At 47.3% G+C, this 19,466-nt stretch overlaps 1 protein-coding gene across 4 annotated transcripts; it reads left to right on the forward strand.

Moving 5' to 3' along the window:
* Positions 1 to 10,840: 10,840 nt before the first annotated feature.
* Positions 10,841 to 17,969, forward strand: BMP4 (bone morphogenetic protein 4). Of its 4 annotated transcripts, none has more exons than XM_037832678.1 (4): positions 10,841 to 10,902; positions 14,392 to 14,516; positions 15,649 to 15,975; positions 16,933 to 17,969. In XM_037832678.1, exons 1-4 carry the CDS (start codon positions 10,841 to 10,843, stop codon positions 17,787 to 17,789), a joined length of 1,371 nt encoding a protein of 456 aa, XP_037688606.1. In that variant the 3' UTR covers positions 17,790 to 17,969. The 4 variants fall into 4 exon arrangements, with proteins under 4 accessions (XP_037688606.1, XP_037688608.1, XP_037688609.1 ...); XM_037832680.1 differs by having other exon boundaries at positions 10,868 to 11,111; positions 15,596 to 15,975; XM_037832681.1 differs by lacking the exon at positions 10,841 to 10,902 and adding an exon at positions 10,993 to 11,111.
* Positions 17,970 to 19,466: the final 1,497 nt, after the last annotated feature.

A 19,466-nucleotide genomic window follows, 5' to 3' on the forward strand; every position in this document is an offset into this window, starting at 1 on the left:
CAAGGCAGGAATGTAGCTGCTAAGAGGATGGCCTCTGGAGTTGGATTGCCTGAGTTTAAATCTCAGAGCTACCACTTATTACCTATGTCACCTGGGACAAGTTATTTTAAATTTCTGTGCTTCAGTTTTCTCTTCTGTAAAACAGGATAACAGTTGCTTCAAAGGGTTTTTATGAAAACGAAATGAGTTAATACACTCATAGAGGCTGGCCCAGCACCAGGCCTAAAGTAAGCATTTAGTAGCTCTTAACCAGGGCTGTGGCCAGCCTATGTGATAGGGTAGCAATAGCACAACATACCTGGTCTACTGAGCAGAGTGGACTTGGGCATTTTGATGTGCTTTGGTCTTTCCAAAGAAATGAATACTGCATTCTGGCTCCCAGTGCATTCTCCCCAACCAAAGGGACCCATAATTTCACCAACCCCACTCACAAGGGAGTCAAACTGTGTGGATAATTGACCCTGTCTGCATTCCTGCCCACAACCAGCATTAACTGACCCAGAAAATTAGCAGGCTGGTGGCTTCAGAGTTGTTTTAGGAAAGGATCTTCACCTGGTTTGTGCTGAGCTCTGTGGGGCGATCTTTGATATTTCCATGCTATAATGCAAATTTGTTTAATTAAAGCCACTTTCCTCATTATGGTAATGAGTCCCCAAAGATGGTCCACAGTGAACCAGCCTCTTGGGTTTCATGCCCTTGTATAGACCCCTCCCACTCTGAATCTAGGTGGGCTTTGTGTAGCCAGTAGAATATGGTGGGAGTGACATTGTGTGACTTCTGAGGCTGGGTCATAAGAAGTCTAGTATCCTCTGCCTTGTGCCCCTGGGATGCTCACTCTGAAGGAAGCTGCTGATGTGTAAGTTCAACTACCATGAGACTACTATGCACATTGAGAGGCTGCATGGAGAAAAAGAAATACTCAGTTACCTCCAGCAATTCCAGACATCCAGCTGAAGTGCCAAACAAGTGAGGGAAGATGTCATCTTGGACAGCCAGCCTAGTGTAGCTTTCAGATTTCTGTAGTACTAGCCACTAGCAATTGCATAAGACCTCCAGCAGGTACCACCCAGTCAACCCACAGAACCAGAACCATGAGAGATTAATAGATTATTTAAGCCACTCTGTTCTGAAGTTGTTTGTTATGAAGCATTAGATAACCGAAACTCTCATAATTCCCCAAAGCTGCTGGTGAAATTACAACATAAACAAATCCAAACAACAATTGAAGATTGTAAGCTGTTTCCTTTTATTAAGTTAGATTTTATGGTAAATATACAAATCAGGGTCAGTACAAGTCTGTAGGCAAAACTTTTTGTAATGTTTTCCACTTTTCTTAAACATGAGGAGAAATACTATTTTAATAACACCTAATGTTATATTACATGTGTATTTGTCTTTTGAGTGCCACTTGTCTTCACTTATGAGCTCAAAGATACCAATGATTTTGTTTGTTTTATTTTCCTCTGTAGCTCCAATGCCTAGAACAGTGCCTGACTTCCAATAAATATTTGTTGAAATAATAATATTTGAGGAGACAGAGAATCTAATGTATTACAGATGAAGTCAATATATAATTAAATGTTCATATAATAAATACATTCAATCTATATAAAATCTCTCACACTGGTTTCAAAAGTAAAAGCTGGTATGTGAAGGCGTCTGTGATATATTAAATTTAAAAGGTTAGTTTTTAAAAAACTGATTGCAGCATAGTTACTTATCCAAAAAAATTTCAGAGTGTATATTTGCAAAGAAAAAAGGGAGGCCAAAAGCTTTTTTCATCCATAGTTATCTCACAAGGGATTTTTTTTCTTAGTACCTTGCACATACTTTCTAAAATTTTAAAAATGAAATTTGTATTAGTTTTGTAATCAGGAAAAATGCCATTTAATAAAACTAAATTGGAACATTTTTATTTTTGTTTTTTTTAAATGTATACCCCATCTGAGATCCCCAAAATTAAAATCCTTCAATTTATTTTCAACCATTTGAATCTGCTTTATGAGTGTTTGTTCCAGTTACAGCTTCTCTAACTTCTGATAATGCCATAGCACAGCACTTCTGCCCACAAGAAAAACAAAGTGAAAAGTAGAAATAATTCATTTGAGGCGCAAGTAAATTCCCATGGCAGTTTAGTACTACCATTTTTTTTGTTGTTGTTTTGGGGCCTTGCCCTCCAGCAACTCATTTTCTGTGATATTGGTTCCCAAGATATAATTAAAACAGAATTAAAGGTCAAGAACAGATGACTGCCTGCTCTCTGCTGCTTCCACAAGCTTTGTAGTGTAGAATTTGGTATTATGGATTTTATGCTAGAGGGAAATAAAATGGGAGGATTGTCTTTTGAGATGCCAAAGGCATAAGAAAGAGTGCTTAGCAGGAAGTTTGCTACAGTTTGTGGTAGTTCCTATTATGTACCCATGATGGAGGGAACAGCAAAGAGAAATCTGTTTATCTTCATCTGCTCCACGACTTGGTGGTAAGGACAAAAGAAAGTTGTGTCCTTGTTAATTTACCTTGGGTGAGATTAACCACTTGAGTTCTCAATTTCAGCATCTGTTAGCTGAAGATGATAGTTCCTACTATAAAAGGGTTCCAGGGGTGAAGGCTGTTTAGTTAGCTGAAGAAGTTTATATGCCATTAATAAGGAACTGTGTGTATGAATTTCTATAAAGATGCCAGTGAACCTGAACTGTGGAGGAAATGAAAAGGAAGTGAATGGGTTAAAGACAGCTTTGCCACAAAGAATATAGGACAAGACTGAATATCCCAAGTGGTAGCTAGGGTTGAAGTTTGAGTTTGTTAGCTAGGTGGCCTTAGGCAATTCACTTAACTTCTCCAAGCCTCTGTTTCCTCAAATATTTTTAAAATATATATTGGGGTAACTATAGTATGTAAGCCATAGATTGTTTCAAGGATTAAATGAGACAATGAAACATGAAAACAGTGGGCAGGAATCCAATGTGTGTTGATTTTCCTTATAAGTCCATTAGTCTTCAGCAAAGATGAAAATATGCAAATATTTACATAATTATAATCATTTACATAACTGTTCAATTAATTATAACTATCATGTGGAAACTCATCACCATTATTAGCATAAATACCACTAGCCATATTTTTTTGCAGTTTGTAAATTAGTTTCGCATGCACTCCAGCATTTGAGCCTCACATTAAGAGTCACAAGAAGTTTTAGGTGGCAAAGTGGCAGAACAGTTAACATGGAGCAGAGCAGGTACTTGGACTCTGGGTCACTGTTCTTCAGAGCCAATGTCATGTCCCCTGCATGTGCTGTCTCTAAACAGAGTGACATTTCTGTTGTCTCAATGAAGAGTTAAAAATGTTTCACTTTTGAGTGGGAAAGCTATCTATTACTGAATCAAGGTTCGTGTTGGAGATATATCCCAGTAAGAGAGATTTAGTGCATGGGACATATTCTAGAGGACTTTTAACCTTTCCTGGGTCCTGAATCCCTTTGAAAATTTGACATAGCTATGCCCCTCCCCCATGCACTTTTACACTTACACCCAAAACTGTACACATAGATACTATGGTTTTCGCAGATCTCCTAAACTCCATCCAGGATCCTTAATGAGACAACAGAGCAAGTTTAAGAATCTCTCATTTAAATAAATTAGTATTTAATTTAGGTGCAACAAAGAAACACAGCACTCATTTTTATTTTCTCCTTAGACCCTTACTTAGTCTTTCAGTTTCCCAGTTTGTGCCCCTCCCCCCTTCTTTTTCCAGTTAAGGTTGGGGAAGTAAACTCAGACGATCCAAATCCCTACCGATTCTAGCTGAAGAGCTCCTCAGATGCAGGAGAGGCACAGCACCATTTTGGTGCAAAGAGAAGACATTTTATCCATTATCTGTGGTTGTCAACCTGGTGTAGGAAGTGAGCAGAGACACATAACTCAATTGTTAAGGGCTCAGTGAATGAAAATCAGAATTCTGAGGCAAAGGCATCAAAAACCAGCTTGCTTTTCCTTTGTACTCAATAAAGGAGACCCTTGTTACGTATTGTTTTTGTTTAACTGGCTTGAGGGAAGGCTAGAACCCAAAAGGGTTTTTTGCAGTGATGGCGAGATGCGCCGCCCCACCAGGGAATATATGAAGCTCCTTGCACCACTCTCTCACATCCGCCTGGTCCCCTCCAAGTCAGGTCCCTGCTCCTTGTCCTAGCCTTGGAAATTCCACCTCCCTAGTGCTGCATAAACTTGCAGATAGCCCTGCTGGATTTGACAAGGAGAAACAGCAGATCCCGGGAGTTCAGGCACCTGGGGAAACACAGTCTTCTTAACTGATGGGAAAAACCATCCTTTGCCACCTGGACAACCTGCCATAAAATGGAAACGGTAGTGGAGGGGGTGGCTAACTAGGGAAGCAAGAGCTTAACAGGTGTCACCCAAATTTAACTTTCTGCTTATATAACAGTGACTCCTATATTCTGTTGCTCCAACATCCCTAAGCCTCCGGAGGCGGGAGGCGGGGTGTGGGAGGGTGGGTAGGGGCTGTCCTCTCCAGCTTCTCGAGGAGGCCGGGAGCAGGGGCAAATCTGACCCAGGAGTCGCCTTGCCCCTGCCAGGAGAGTCTCAGGTTAGGACCTCTCATTGCTTTCATTGTTTGTGTGTTTACTGACTCCAGAGATGATCCGCAGTTTCAAAGTCGTAGTACACAAAGGAGGAAGTGGGAGCGCTTAGCAGCCCAGGAGTCTCTTCGTCCGGGTGGCTCGCCTCGGTTGCCCGGGCGCTCGCTGTTTACCAAGTGCGGGTCAGGTTAGCCAACTGGGGCACAAATCCTGCAAAACGAGTCTAAGAGCGGGGCGAGCTCTTGCAGGTAGGAGGGTGCAGCCGCTGAACTAAAAATAACGAGGGCAGGAGGCTAAGGAGTCACCGGGGGCGGGAGCCGCGAGTGCAGACGGTGTGTTCGCGGGACACGCGCGGGAAGGAGCGGCGTGAACGTCCGCCCCCGGAGCTGGGCTGTGCAGTGCGGCCGGAGTGACTCCTCCACCTGACCCTTCTTTCACACGCGTGGCAGCTCACTGGGCGTTGCCGCCGGGCCTCCGCAGGACGAGGGCCCATGGAGAGGGCGCAGCAGCCTCCTGAGCCTTTTCAGCTCGGGGTGCACAGAATCCGGGCGGGGAACAGCCTCGTGCTCCCACCGCACACCTCTCCTCCGGTGTTCCTTGGGCATCAGGGAACCACGCCGACGTTTCTTTAAGCTAGGGGTCCTCTGGGAAAAGCACCGCTGCGTCTGATCAAGAAGGGGGTGGGGATAAGGAGCTGTTAAAATGTTCCCCTCTGCTACCCAGGCGAGGGCTGGGGAGGCACTGGGGCTGGCGAGCCTCGCGTCCCCCGCCGGCTTGCGCACCTGCAGCCCGGGAAGGGGAAGCCCGGGTCAGAATATCCCGGGGTCTGCACCTCCCTCGACAAAGGCCTGAAGGTGATCGCCGAGTGTCTCTCAGCTGCTCCGCAAGCGCAGAACCAGTCCTCCACCGACTTCAGCCCCTCTCCTCTAATTTTCTTTGCGCCTAGCTCATCACCTCATCACCCGTCTCTGAGTTCTCTGACTCATTGAGGTTGAGTCTGAGCAACCCCAACCCTGCCCACTCTATCTCTTTGCTTCCGGGCTGGTTCTAGACTTCGAAGAGAAACCAAGAGAGGCGATTCTTCGAAGCCCCATTTCCTAGGTTACCGTCCTCTCCACAGCTCATTCCCGGAGTCCTGGATTCTGGAGAGGGAGCCCCATTTCTTTCTGAAGCTCTTACCCCTCGTTTGGACTTAGTGCATTGTTAGCCTAAGAAATAACGTTTCTGGTGACCTGCGTTTTCCCCCCACATAACTCATTTGGTACTGTCAGGAGTCCATGTAGAAATCTGCTTCTGCTTCCAAAACTCATCTCATTGTCACACTGCATTCTTGTTCAGGTCAGACTGTTCAAGCACATGAGAAAAGAGAGAGATGGAGAAAGATGTGTGAGCTGAGAAAAAGTCATCTGCAAGGTTTTAATCTTCTTGATACACTCTACAAGAATTTAATTCCGAACAGTATTCCTGCTGTATAATTAGATGGGCGCAGTTGACCATTTTTAGGAAGGGCAGCTTAAAGCAGGAAGAAGCTAAATATCCTTCATTGTGTGCCAATCCCGTCCTCCCTGTGATACCCATTTCTTGGAAAAGGAGTTTCTGCATCTATATTTTGTCATCACATACTAAACACTGTTTTTTAAAAAAAACAGTCTTTTTAAAATCTATCTGTTATCACTGGGGCTTGGATCAGCATTCTTTATTTTTGATGCTCTATTTTAAAGGATTTTAAAAAAGAACCATATTTCAGAGAGTAGCAAGGCAAAAATTTAAGGCATAGGGAACTGAAATAGTACTGCATTTTATTTTGCTCATGAGAAAAATTAGAATCCAGTATTAATTAGCTTTGAATGAAGTATATCAATGCTTGAAAATAGTCTCAAGTGTTTGGAAAAGAAACTTGCGCAATCAGATTAAAATTTCTTCTTTAGGCCAGGAAAAAGGAGATACATGTATATCTTAGAAAGAGAGAGGGAAGAAAATTGTTAAAAGTCCAAGGTGTTAGGAATCATAAAACTCAGAGAGGGAAAATGCTTGGGACTTGTCATCTTGTCTATTACATCCTTGCTCTCTGTAGATTTGACTGCTCATTTTGTTCTTTGTTTACTAGTTATCTTGGTAGAGATATGTTCATGGGTCAGATCTATATAGACAAGTCACAATGTTAACTCAGTGAATGATGATTCATGTAAACAATGGACCTTAATCAATAAACACCTGAGATGTGTGTAGCACCATAAGGGATTTCAAATTAATGTGAAGCATAACCCTTTCTTTTAAAAAGTTTATCACTAACTTTCAGTAAAACCTGATACCCAAAGTGGCTCTTCATCTTCTACTTTGTTCATTAATCATTACCTTTGCAAGAAATAATAATAACAGCTAATATTTACTGAGCACTTGTATTCCTGTCATTTTACTACATGAACTCATTTAAGACTTACAAAAGCACTATTCTCAAATTATAAATGAGGAAACCAAGACACTAGAGGTTAAGCAGTTTGTCCATAATTTTAAGTACTAGGATGGATTTCCTCTCCTAGGGCCTGCGAAAGACCAGTGAGGAACCTGTTCAATCCTAACAATTTTACAATGAGGACACTAAAACCCAGCAGAAGTAAGCAGCTTCTTTCCCAAGATCACAACTTTTTCTCAAGGAAGGTCACATTAAGTCTCACCCTAAGGTGGACTGTGTTTTAAGATTAGAAGGAAACAAGCTTGATTTTGTTCTGTCTTTCAAGAACTTGGGAAGACATTCTGAAATTCCCTTTAACAGCGTGCTGCCAGGATGGAGCAGCAGCTGTTACCTTGGCCTCAGGAAAGCCCCAGGGCAAGGCTTCCTCAGTCAGAAGTGCTGGCCACAGTGATCTAACAGGCTTCTTGCATTTGACATGGGCTGAATTTGGGGTCTACCAGTTTCCAGCTCTATAACCTTGAGCAACTTATACAACCTTTCTGAATTCCAGATTCTCATCTATAGAACAGGGATTTTATGGGGGCTACTGTGAGGGCTAGAGAGCAAATATGTCACAAATTGTAAATATTAATAAGAGAAAAAGTGCTCCCTTTCTAATTCAGCAAAATTTATCTAGCTTACTGCTTCTCAGAAGTTAGCAGTGGTGCTGCGGGTTCCTTCGAAGTACATCTTCATAGCATCAATAAATACCTAATTAACAAAGAATGTTTGACGACCTGATTTGGTTCTTAAGGTGATGTCGAAGCACGGTCCACTATATCTAACAGGATTAGGAAATCTTTTTACTTGCATAGACCTATTTGGTGTGCTCTGGGTATAGTAGTACTGTAATTACCACATTTAACAGTTTATAAAGCATAAGCCAAGCATATTCCTTGACTGTTTAATAATTTCTTGATATCATCTTTTTAATGGTATGTACTGTACCTGCCCTGTAAATATATGTGAAAGAACTTTTTAAACAGTGCTCAGAATCATCAGAAGACCTTGTGAAATATGCAGATCTCTGGGCCCAGATCTAGGGCAGGGCCAGGAAATCTGTGTTTTATCAGCACCCCCACTCTTGTTCTGAAGCTTGTGATCCTGAGAACACACCTTGAGAAAGGCTGTCCTAAGGGCTTATTGACCAACTCCTCTTTCTTCATGTTCTCCAGGAAAAAGCCAACAAACTCCATTCAGCACTAACAGCAGAGCAGCAATGGTTGTTCCTGAATCTTGATGGATTTCTCCTCTTGTATATGCTTTAAGAGTAGAGTTTCACTTGGCCCATCTATATTATGTTCTATAAAAAAAAGAACAAGATTCACCATAGGCTTGAGATGGGAAACAGAACTGGACCAATTCTCGCCAGCTCTGATAACTAGGCTCTGATTGACTTAGCTCTCTAACCAACAAGTAATTTGTTTTTGGCATAAGAAAGGAAGAAAGAGAAAAGGAATGGGCAAACACAGTCAATTCTAGATGGTTTGCACTCATCAGAAGAATGGTGAAAGAAAAGACATCCCAAGAGAATTGAAGCTGAGCTCTCCCCACCACACATCTAATGATTCATATCAGGGTCTAAAGAAAGTATGCCAGGTGGCTTAATTGGACGCTTCTGACTGAGTTTCACAGAACCATGGGTCAATGGCCACTTTATTATCCAGACTTCAGCAAAACGGGATAACAGCTGTCATACAAAAATATTTTGGATTAAACAACAATAAAATGATACGGTGTTTTAAAATAAAATAGATAAAGCCCTGCTTTTAGGCAGTGCATTATTCTTGTTTCTGAGTTTAAGGATTAAGGAACACACTTTGTTAATGATTAAAACAATAGTGATTGATTTAGGGGGCTCAGTAAACATTTATTTAATCTGTCCTTACTCTAGGCAGACAGTGTGCTGAAGGACCACATTGCCTAATGCCTTGGGAAAGACATTAGGTAACTATTTAATGGAGTTTTAATTTTGTGTTGTTGTTAGTGTTAATTATAATTTTGATTATGTCAGAAGCAGGAGGTATATTGCCAGTCCTCCTTTCTAAGTGGCATTATTGCCCTGCCCTATCTCAGGGTGATTTAAGATGAAAGAATTAGATGTTTCATAAAATTGCAATAAAATAATCTGATCATTTTTAAATTGAAAGAGAGAATGGAGATTATCTGGCCCATCCTTTCATTCTCAGTTGAGAAAACTGAGATGCATAGGAATGAAATGACTTGTCTAAAGTCATACAGCTTGCTTCTGTTGTTTGATGCACTGTTGAGCTAGAAGACCTCACCAGCCCTAACTTGGAAAAGATGGCTCTCATGGTTGTTTCTCTTATCTGGAGCACTTCCCACCCTTTGTAATCTGTGTTCACACATAGGAAGTAGTTCCTGTTTTTTCTAAATATTGAAGGTGTATATAATGTAAAGTTTTATACAGATGAGCTACTCTGGAACAATATCTGTTCAAGTAAAGACCTAAAAGCTTTGCTGAGACAGGGATGTGCAAGGTCTATCTCCAAGAAAGAGCACCAGGACAGGAAATGTTGTCCTCCAGCACTCGCCTGGCTACCTAGAGCTTAGGGCTGGGACCCTCGACCCCATCCTGAAGCAGTAGCTCAAGGCTCCAGAACAGAGGCTGAGATTTACTTCAGGGCTTTGGGCAAGTCCCTTCCCCTTTTAAAAGGGATGTTTGTAAAACAGAGATGATGCTGATACCTCCATTATAGCACCACCCGAGGCAGTGCATGAAATTAGTTCCTGTTTGGGAAAGTTTTAAAGCTACCACATTCCACCTCCCTGATAATATGATTACTAGCACTTTCTAGGATATGAAAGAGCCAACTCCTCAACCCCCTTCTTCCTTTAAAAACAGACCAACGGGCATCTTTTCTTGCCTTCCTGAGACCTAAAAGGTTGTTGCTTTGGTGGTTGTCACCTCCTTGAAGGTGAGTTTGAAAAGGTAAAGGAGTCCTAGATGCACCACAAACAAACAAAACAAAAAAGTCAACCATCATCATCAACAACAAAAATACCTCTGCTGTGGCAGTTCTTAAGAGGGCTTCTGAGCTATAAACAGACTTTCTAGCTGTAAGTGGCCCCAGCCTAACTCCAAGCCACCTCCACTCCCAAAAAGTTTGGACCCGTGGGGGAAGGGGGAGCTAGTCTGCTCATTGGGGCTGTCTTTTTAAGGGTCATCACCAAGGCTTTTCAAAGGCCAAAACGTTTTGGAAGGAAAGCCAACTTTTGATAGCCAAAGAGGTACCTCTTTCAGTCAGCTCTGAGCACAGCCTGCTTCTCAACGTTTGGAAATCCTTTACCAATTTATGGAAGGCCAATCCAACAGCTCCTTTCTCCATAACCTGATTTTAGAGGTGTTTCATTATCTCTAATTACGCAGGGTAAATGGTGATTACTCACTGTTTTAATAATCAGTTTGGGCAGCAGTTACTCTAAACTCAGGGAAGCCCAGACTCCCATGGGTATTTTTGGAAGGCACAGCGACTAGTCGGTGCATGCTTTCTAATACCTCTGCACGTGGTCCCCAGGTGAGCCCTGGCCGCTTCTCCAAGCTGGAGGCAGGGGCGGCGCAGCCCAGGCGGCAGCTTGGGACACGGGCGCTACCCGGGCTTCCGGGACCCGGGCCTGGGAGGCGAGGCCGGGCGGCTGGATGGGAGGATGTGGGCGGGGCTCCCATCCCCAGAAAGGGAGGCGGGCGAGGGAGGAGGGACACAGGGAGGGGCTGACGAAGAAGAGGAGGGGGAAAGAAAGAAAGAGAGAGAGAGGGAAAGACGAAGAAGGAGAAGATGCAAGAGGGCAGAGGAGGAGGGCGGGCGGGAAGGAGCGCGGAACGCGGTCCGGAAGCTAGGTGAGTTTGGCACCCGAGCCGAGGGACTGAGTCTGAGACGCCGCTGCTGCTCGGGGTTGAGTATCTCGCCTCCCTCCCTGATGGGATTCCGGTCCGAGCCGTCTCGAGCCTGCAGCGCCCCAGTCCCCGGCCCTCGTCCAGGCTCACTGCAACTGTTCAGAGGTCCCCAGAAGCTGCTGCTGGCGAGCCCGCTATTGCAGGGACCCATGGTGAGCAAGGCTGCCTGGTGAAGGGCTCTGGGCAGAGGGGACCGAAGCGCATCCTTGGGGGGAGAAGCGGGTGACGGATGTGGCCGGGGCAAAAGGTGGTCTAATTTTTTCTAACGTTGGTGCTGGAAGTGAGGATGCTGGCAATAATAATGAAAAAAACTTTCATATCTGCTACCGTCTCTACTCAAGCCACCTTCTCCGTCGGGCGCCCGCGGGCGATTGCCACCTTCGGGAGGTGTGGACGAGGAGAGAAGGGAAGAAGAGGAGCCCTTGTTAGGGGGATCATTGGGAAAGATTGTGAGGCCGTGAGCGAAAAGCGTTGTCTGTGGACTGGGAGGCTGCGATTCCCCGACGGGAAAGACTAGGAGAGTAAAGAGGGCGCCGGCCCTGAGGTCCGGAAAGGGTGAGGGGGCTGTGGGACTGCAGGGTGGGGAGAGAACCCCTAGCAAGGGCTGGCTCTGCCTTGGGAAGCGCACTCCTACTGCCTTCTGGAGCGTGCGTGCCGTTCGAGGGATTGTGTTGAGGGGAGTCTTAGCCGATCAGGTGCCCCGCCAGCCGGACGTCCCCGAGAGAGCATGCGAACTGTCCCCGGCAAGACGCACCTCCTCCATGAGCTATTTTCGTGGACTTGCGGCATCCAAGGAGCTTCCCCTCTATCATTTCGTGGTATAGGATCTGTAGGGACTATGGCCGGGATGCCAGGAGCTCCGGGACGAGTCTTCCCACAGTTCGTGTCCTACCGAGCGTAGCTGGCAGGACGCGCGGCTGGCGCGCGGCTCTTCCCGGCTCTCTCAGGCCGAAGCTGACGGGAAAGGATCCCGAGACTTCCAAGTCCCGGTGGACACCTCCCCACCAGAGTTTGGCTCACGGCTCAGATGCCTTCTGGGCTCCACTCAGGTACATGGCTTGCAAGGACCACGGTTGGTGGGTTGAAGATTTTGTGAGACGTTAAAACCCCCCAAAGACACATGTTTGGTAAACTGAGTCTACCTCTGAACAAATTTGGGCGTTAGGAAGTTTTGGGGAAAAGACGGGAAAAGTCCCGTCCCCCCTTCCCCAATAAAAAGTTCTGGAGAGGAAAGCTGTCTTTCAGGCTTTTATCCTTTTAAATTAAAAATAATTCGGAAAAAAAACGCATTAGAGACGAATCCTGCAGATTGCAAAATTGAAGCATGCCCCCGCCCCCCCCCTCTGCCCCCAACCTCCTTGTTTTAGCGCAGCTCGAGCTCCCTTGGCCGCCCTGGGAGATTCCGACCGGCCGAGGATTGTCCGGGGATCCCGGGCGTCCGTCTCTTCCATTGTGCGGTCCCCCCCACCCCACCCCCGCGCGAACCGATCGGTTTCTGGCTGCTTTTCCCATTTCTGGACTTCGCCCCCTCCCCCACAAGACTTTTTTAGGGTCCCAGGCGACTTAAGGAAACTTTGCCGATCCTAGCCCTTTCTCGGTCTGCCCCAGCAATGGCAGGAGAGCCAGAAAGTCTAAGGCCGCTTAAAAGCGGTGAGGCTTGGCGCAGGGCGCTGGCGGTCGTGCAGGGACGCCCGCGGCCTCCGCATCCCCGCCCGCAGCGTGGGGTGACGTTGGACAGCCGCGGCCCTGGATGAGAGCAGAGCTGCTCGATCATTTTCTTTTCTTCCTCAAAGGCTTCCCGTGAGTGTCCCCCAAGAGCAAACCAAGTCTTTGGGGGAGAGTGAGGCGGGCAGCCCGAGCCCTGCAGCTCCGAAGTCACCAAAGGCAGGAACTGGGAACAGCCTCAGGAAATAGACTGGTGGGGGGGACTGGCTGAGGGAAGGGAGACTATAGAGTCTAATGCTTTGCGGCAGGAATAGTGGGCCTCAGGCCCTCGGGGCGGCCCTGCACGCGGGCCCAGTGGGAATGTAAAGTCACACCAGCTAAAGTTTTTGAACAGGCCCTGGCGCTGAGCGACCCACGCGTCCAGCATCTTCGGTTAGAGGCAGGACATCCCAGGCATTTCGTGAGCTGTGGGTTAGTAAAATTCTTGAAGGAATATTTGCTGCGACTCTGCAGCTGGTGCAAAGGAGGAAGAAGGGAGTGGGGGAAGGAAGTGGCGGGGTGGGGGCAGGTGGAGTGGTGATTTAAAAAATAAGCCAAGAAAGAGAGACGCAGCCACAGAGGTCGAGCGCAGGCCGAAAGCTTTTCACGGTTTCCTTGACTCCTGGAAGCGGGTGGGATTTCCTTTTTCTGCCAGGTCCAGAGTTGTAAAACCTCCGCGACGTTAAGACCTGAAAAAATGTGATGCGCCCTTTTTGCGGCGACGCCTTTTTGAACCCGCCCCTCCGCCTTGAACCCTTTGCCCACTGGTTTCTTTCGGGATTTGCTTTACTAGGGGTGGACGAAAGGAGAGATGCGAACCGGGACGCTAAAGTGGTGCGCGGTTTTCTCTGTAATGGAACCGGAGAAAATAGCCTAGCGGCTCCTCCCTCTCCGCTTTCCCACCCGGATCACCTCCCACCCTCCGTGCGTGACAGGGTCAGCGGCTTTTCGCTGGGAGCAAAAGGGGCTGCTTGCAGGCGTTCGCCAGGGAGTGACTGGCTGTCGCGTTTCCACTAGGGAGCAATAATTGGCCTCTCGGAGACCCTGGGAAGGAAGTAGGGAGGCGCGCGCGCGCGTGTGTGTGTGTGGAGAGAGAGAGAGAGAGAGAGAGAGAGAGAGAGAGGGAGAGAGGGAGAGAGAGGGAGAGAGAGGGAGAGAGAGGGAGGGAGAGAGAGAGAGAGAAAGAGAGAGAGAGAGAGAGAGAGAAAAAGGGTTCCTCAGCGCTTTCCTTTTTAAGGTTCTCTTGGTGGTGAGAATTTGGGCGGTCGAAAACCCCGTCGCCCTAACTCCCGGCCCACTTGAACAGGGTTCGCGCTGACAGGCGCAGCCCCTAAATTACGTCTCAGAGCCTCTAGCTTCAGGTTGATGCCGCACCGGCATGGCCCGACGCACGGCGCGTGACAGGTACAGGCGAGAACCGCGTCCTCCGCTTGCTGCGCCAGGGGCGCCCTTGGAGCGCACGGGCGGCTGGAGATAGGCTGGGTGCTCGCCGCCGGGAGCTCTTCCCGGACCGCGGAGGCTCCGGCGGCCGGCTCGGAGGTTGGCTCGCCAAGAGGGGGCGGGGATCGAGCGGAGGAGGGCGCGCGGGCCCTTTCGCCGCCCGCCGCGGAGAGGCGGGCTCCTCTGTGCGTGGGGCGGGGCCTCTGCGTTCACGTGACTCCGAGGGGCTGGAAGAAAAACAGAGCCTGTCTGCGCCGGAGTCTCATTATATTCAAATATTCATTTCAGGAGCCATTCTGTAGTGCCATCCCGAGAAACGCACTGCCGCAGCTCCTCTGAGACTTTCCAGCAAGTTTGCTCAAGATTGGCTGTCAAGAATCATGGACTGTTATTATATGCCTTGTTTTCTGTCAGTGAGTAGACACCTCTTCCTTCCCCCCTGTCCCCGGGAATTCACTCTGCCCTCCTTACCCCTGCTCGTCGTCTGTCCCTCCTGTCTGAACTGACTTCCAGCGTTCACACTCTGCTTCTTGGCTGCGCTGTCGTTCCCTTCTTGGCTGGGCAGCCGGGCGTGCTCCCAACTCACCGGCTCCTTTTAAAGTGCCGCTTGCTCCTTCTCACCCTTTCAGATCGGGTGCGTTGGAAGAAAGGGGGAACGCGAGAGTGCAGAAGGATGAAAGCTTGGTAGGCGGGGGTTGGACCTTGTGGGCTTGCTCACCGCCACTTGCCTCCGGAGCGCCCAGTGCCCCTTTGGCGCATTCCCAGTCGTTTGTCAAAACGCACACAGGTCGCTTTGAGAATCCCCCTTCCGCCCCGGAGAGTGAGTGCGCGGGCGTGATTAGACGCTTTTTGCTGGGCATTTCTAACTTATCGGCCACAGTGAAATAAAACCGTCAAGCCACCCGGCCAGCCCCTAGGCCACCTTCTCGGCTTCTGGACCCTACCGCCCTGTGTCCTCACTCTGCCCCTGCTTCTCTGCTTTCTCTCGCTCCCGCTCCGAACCAGCTGGAAGTTGTGGAAGTTGGGCTCGGAGGGCGGAGGAAGAAGGGGGGGGGGGGTGGTGAAGAAGAGGGGGAGAGGCTGAAGGTCTGAAATAGAGAACTAGGGCATTTAAATTCTCCCTCTCCCACCCTTTTTTACCCCCCTCAACGTTAACTGTTTATCCTTGAAGAAGCCAAGCTGAGATCATGGCTCAGATAGCAGTTGAGACAAAAAAAGATTAACAGGATGGAGGCTATCTGATTTGGGGTTATTTGACTGTAAACAAGTTAGACGAAGTAATTACAGGGCAATTCCTACTTTCAGGCTGTGCATGGCTGCAGCTGGTGGTGGGCGTGTGCATGAGGGAGAAGACACAAACTTGATCTTTCTGACCTGTTTTACTTCTTGACTCTCCATTTCTAGTTCTATATACATATGCACACATCTTGATTTCTTTCTATTTATTGGTGTTTATTTATTCTTTAACCTCCAACCCCCTCCCCCTCCCCAGAGACACCATGATTCCTGGTAACCGAATGCTGATGGTCGTTTTATTATGCCAAGTCCTGCTAGGAGGCGCGAGCCATGCTAGTTTGATACCTGAGACGGGGAAGAAAAAAGTCGCCGAGATTCAGGGCCACGCGGGAGGACGCCGCTCAGGGCAAAGCCATGAGCTCCTGCGGGACTTCGAGGCGACGCTTCTGCAGATGTTCGGTCTGCGCCGCCGCCCGCAGCCTAGCAAGAGCGCCGTCATTCCGGATTACATGCGGGATCTTTACCGGCTGCAGTCTGGGGAGGAGGAGGAGGAAGAGCAGATCCACAGCATCGGGCTGGAGTACCCCGAGCGCCCCGCCAGTCGGGCCAACACTGTGAGGAGCTTCCATCACGAAGGTCAGTCGGTGCCCTGAGTTTGAGGCGGGGAGGGCGGCTGGGGCTGGCTAGAGGGGCAGTGGAAGTGCTGGGGGAGGAGAGTTCTTATTACATCAAAGCCCCAAGTCCAGGAGGCTGGAGAACAGAGCTGCTCACCTCCAAGAATTTCCAGAACTGTGGTTGAAATTTTTTGGAGACCGAGGGGGAGGGAGAAGGGGAATGACACCACTCAGACGTGTGCAAGCCCCGGCGGTGTGTTTTTGCTATATCAAAGCCTTTTCTGCCCGGTTTTCTGCCCGGTTTTTTCAAAGCACCTACTGAATTTAATATTACAGCTGTGTGTTTGTCAGGTTTATTCAATAGGGGCCTTGTAATCCGATCTGAATGTTTCCTAGCGGATGTTTCTTTTCCAAAGTAAATCTGAGTTATTAATCCACCAGCATCATTACTGTGTTGGAATTTATTTTCCCTCTGTAATGTGATCAACAAGGCATGCTCTGTGTTTCCAAGATCACTGGGGAAATGTTTAGTAACATACTCAAAAATGGAAGAAAAGGGAGAGGGTTGTTGTGTGCATGTTTCCTCCCGCTTTTGCTGTTGGCCCCTCTTTTTCTTTACAACTACTTGTAAAGAAAACTGTACACACAAAGCCAAGAGGTTTTTAAAAGGGGAATCTGATGGTGGTAGAGCAAGGAATTGACACATGGAAATTATTAGACATATAAAGGAAGCTGGGCGACACTTTCTGTCTTTGGTGTTTGCTAAACACTTGCTGAGTTTTGCTGGTTTGCTTGCTGCTGCATTTACCTGCTCCTTCATATAAAAAGTTATGTGTATTTCCCCCAAAATAGGCTTCCAGTATATAAGCAGACTTCACCACTCATCATCCAACTGTTAAGCGATTTCTTGACCTTTCTGTTTCTCAAAAAGTTCATGTGCATTTTTTCCCCTTTTTCTTCCCTCTTCAACTGTGCCTAGAACATCTGGAGAACATCCCAGGGACCAGCGAAAACTCTGCTTTTCGTTTTCTCTTTAACCTCAGCAGCATCCCAGAGAATGAGGTGATCTCCTCCGCAGAGCTTCGGCTCTTCCGGGAGCAGGTGGACCAGGGCCCTGATTGGGAGCGGGGCTTCCACCGTATAAACATTTATGAGGTTATGAAGCCCCCGGCAGAAGTGGTGCCTGGGCACCTCATCACACGACTACTGGACACGAGACTGGTCCACCACAATGTGACACGGTGGGAAACTTTTGATGTGAGTCCTGCGGTCCTTCGCTGGACCCAGGAGAAGCAACCAAACTATGGGCTGGCCATTGAGGTGACTCACCTCCATCAGACACGGACCCACCAGGGCCAGCATGTCAGGATTAGCCGATCGTTACCTCAAGGGAGTGGGGATTGGGCCCAGCTCCGGCCCCTCCTGGTTACCTTTGGCCATGATGGCCGGGGCCATTCCTTGACCCGTCACCGGAGGGCCAAGCGTAGCCCCAAGCATCACCCACAGAGGGCCCGGAAGAAGAATAAGAACTGCCGGCGCCACTCGCTCTACGTGGACTTCAGTGATGTGGGCTGGAATGACTGGATTGTGGCCCCACCAGGCTACCAGGCCTTCTACTGCCATGGGGACTGCCCCTTTCCACTGGCTGATCACCTCAACTCGACCAACCACGCCATTGTGCAGACCCTGGTCAACTCTGTCAATTCCAGTATCCCCAAAGCCTGTTGCGTGCCCACTGAACTGAGCGCCATCTCCATGCTGTACCTGGATGAGTATGACAAGGTGGTACTGAAAAATTACCAGGAGATGGTAGTAGAGGGATGTGGGTGCCGCTGAGGTTAGGCCGTCCTAACACACACAGACACACACACTAACACATACGCTCCCATCCATTCACCCACACACTACACAGACTGCTTCCTTATAGCTGGACTTTTATCTTTAAAAAAAAAAAAAAAACCTAAACATTCACCTTGACCTTATTTATGAGTTTACGTGCAAATGTTTTGACCATATTGATCATATATTTTGACAAAATATATTTATAACTACATATTAAAAGAAAAAAATAAAATGAGTCATTATTTTAAAGGTAAACTCTGTTCTTTCTCTCTTTAATCCTTTTTCTTTTCCTTCTCCATCTCTTTTGAATGAGATTTTATTCTGTTGGGTGGAGTTGGGAGTCAGAGGGTGGTAACTGGAGGTGGTTAAGTTAGAAAGACAGGAAGTAAACTGATCCCTTATGGCCAGGGATGAATTGTTTTCCATTTCTGTTTAATGTTAACAAGGACACAGCATCCTCTCCCATCTGGATGACACATGCCTTGGAGAAACAGTGGGATGAAAGGAGTAAATCAGATTAAAAACTCAGTTTTGGGCTGCGGGTGCATCCTCTGTTTTTTGCTCACCTGTTAGAGATGCGTAGCAGCTGAGTGTGATGGAGACATCTCAAATCCCCCCCCCACCTCCACTTTTTGATAACCCAGGATGTCTCCAGTTATTCAGTCACCAATGTTGTATTTTCAAGCCAAAACTAATATATACACTCACGTATTAAGATATGTGTGTTGTGCCTGTTGTTTTAAAACAGGAGTGGCTTTTTTTTTTTTTTTTTTGAGAAGTGGGCTTTACCCAATAAAACACAAATAATGTGTCTTACCTTCAAAAAACTGGATGATCACTACGTTAATATATCATGTGGTAGAATTCTTCTCCAGTCTTTCTCGACTTTTTTCCTTGTCCCCTATTCCACACATGAAGTCATCAGATTCAATATTCCAAAGATTGAGCTCTGTGGGAATGGGGTTTAACACTAAAGGGCCAGAATTTCTAAGTGGGCACTAAAAGTGTTCCATTATATAGAATCTCTTGTGTTAAATACCAAGCTTCTTTGCCTCTCTATACTGCACTCCACCCTGCCAACCCTTTCCTTAGATCTGGGAAAAAACAGATACACACCTGGTGGATCTCATGTTCTGAGCCAGGGTTCCTTCAAGGAGAAAGTTCATCTTTCGACCAAAGAGAAAAAGGACATTGCTAATGTCCTTGGACAGTCTCCTCAGCTACGTGCTGCCTGCAAAGCAGAGAAATGACTTGCTGCCTGCAAAGCAGAGAAATGACTTTCTGGAATGAGATGGATTGGGAATTAAGAGTACCAGAGGAGAGGCTTTTTCTTTTTCTTACCTGTCACCAGCCATCAAATTAAGTCCTGGAATCTCAGCCTATTCAGGCTCATTTCTTCTGTATGGGTTTTTCCTGCTTGGGCCTGGATGGATTTGGGGCAGAAGTAGTGTATTTGTGTAGTCCATTTGGGGAATGCTGATAGGAGTGTATTTTTCCATCACAAAGGTGTAGACCTGAGTGGTAGTGTCGGTGGTGGTGGTGGGTGTGTGCTCTACGGAAAGAATGCATGGTGCACATTTCTGGCATGTGTATTTCTCTGTGTGTAATGTGTGTGCACCCTCCACATTTGTTTATACACACTCTTGCATGTGTTTTGGGGGGTGGGCTGCG

The sequence above is a fragment of the Choloepus didactylus genome, chromosome 4, assembly GCF_015220235.1.
Source record: "Choloepus didactylus isolate mChoDid1 chromosome 4, mChoDid1.pri, whole genome shotgun sequence".
Taxonomy (NCBI): domain Eukaryota; kingdom Metazoa; phylum Chordata; class Mammalia; order Pilosa; family Megalonychidae; genus Choloepus; species Choloepus didactylus.

Excerpts from the sequence above, each read along its gene's own strand:
- BMP4 (XM_037832678.1), top strand. The coding sequence starts at position 10,841 with ATGCAAGAGGGCAGAGGAGGAGGGCGGGCGGGAAGGAGCGCGGAACGC. Across the intron at positions 10,903-14,391 it reads GAACGCGGTCCGGAAGCTAG|GAGCCATTCTGTAGTGCCAT; the intron begins GTGAGTTTGGCA and ends TATTCATTTCAG. Across the intron at positions 14,517-15,648 it reads ATATGCCTTGTTTTCTGTCA|TCCTGCTAGGAGGCGCGAGC; the intron begins GTGAGTAGACAC and ends TATTATGCCAAG.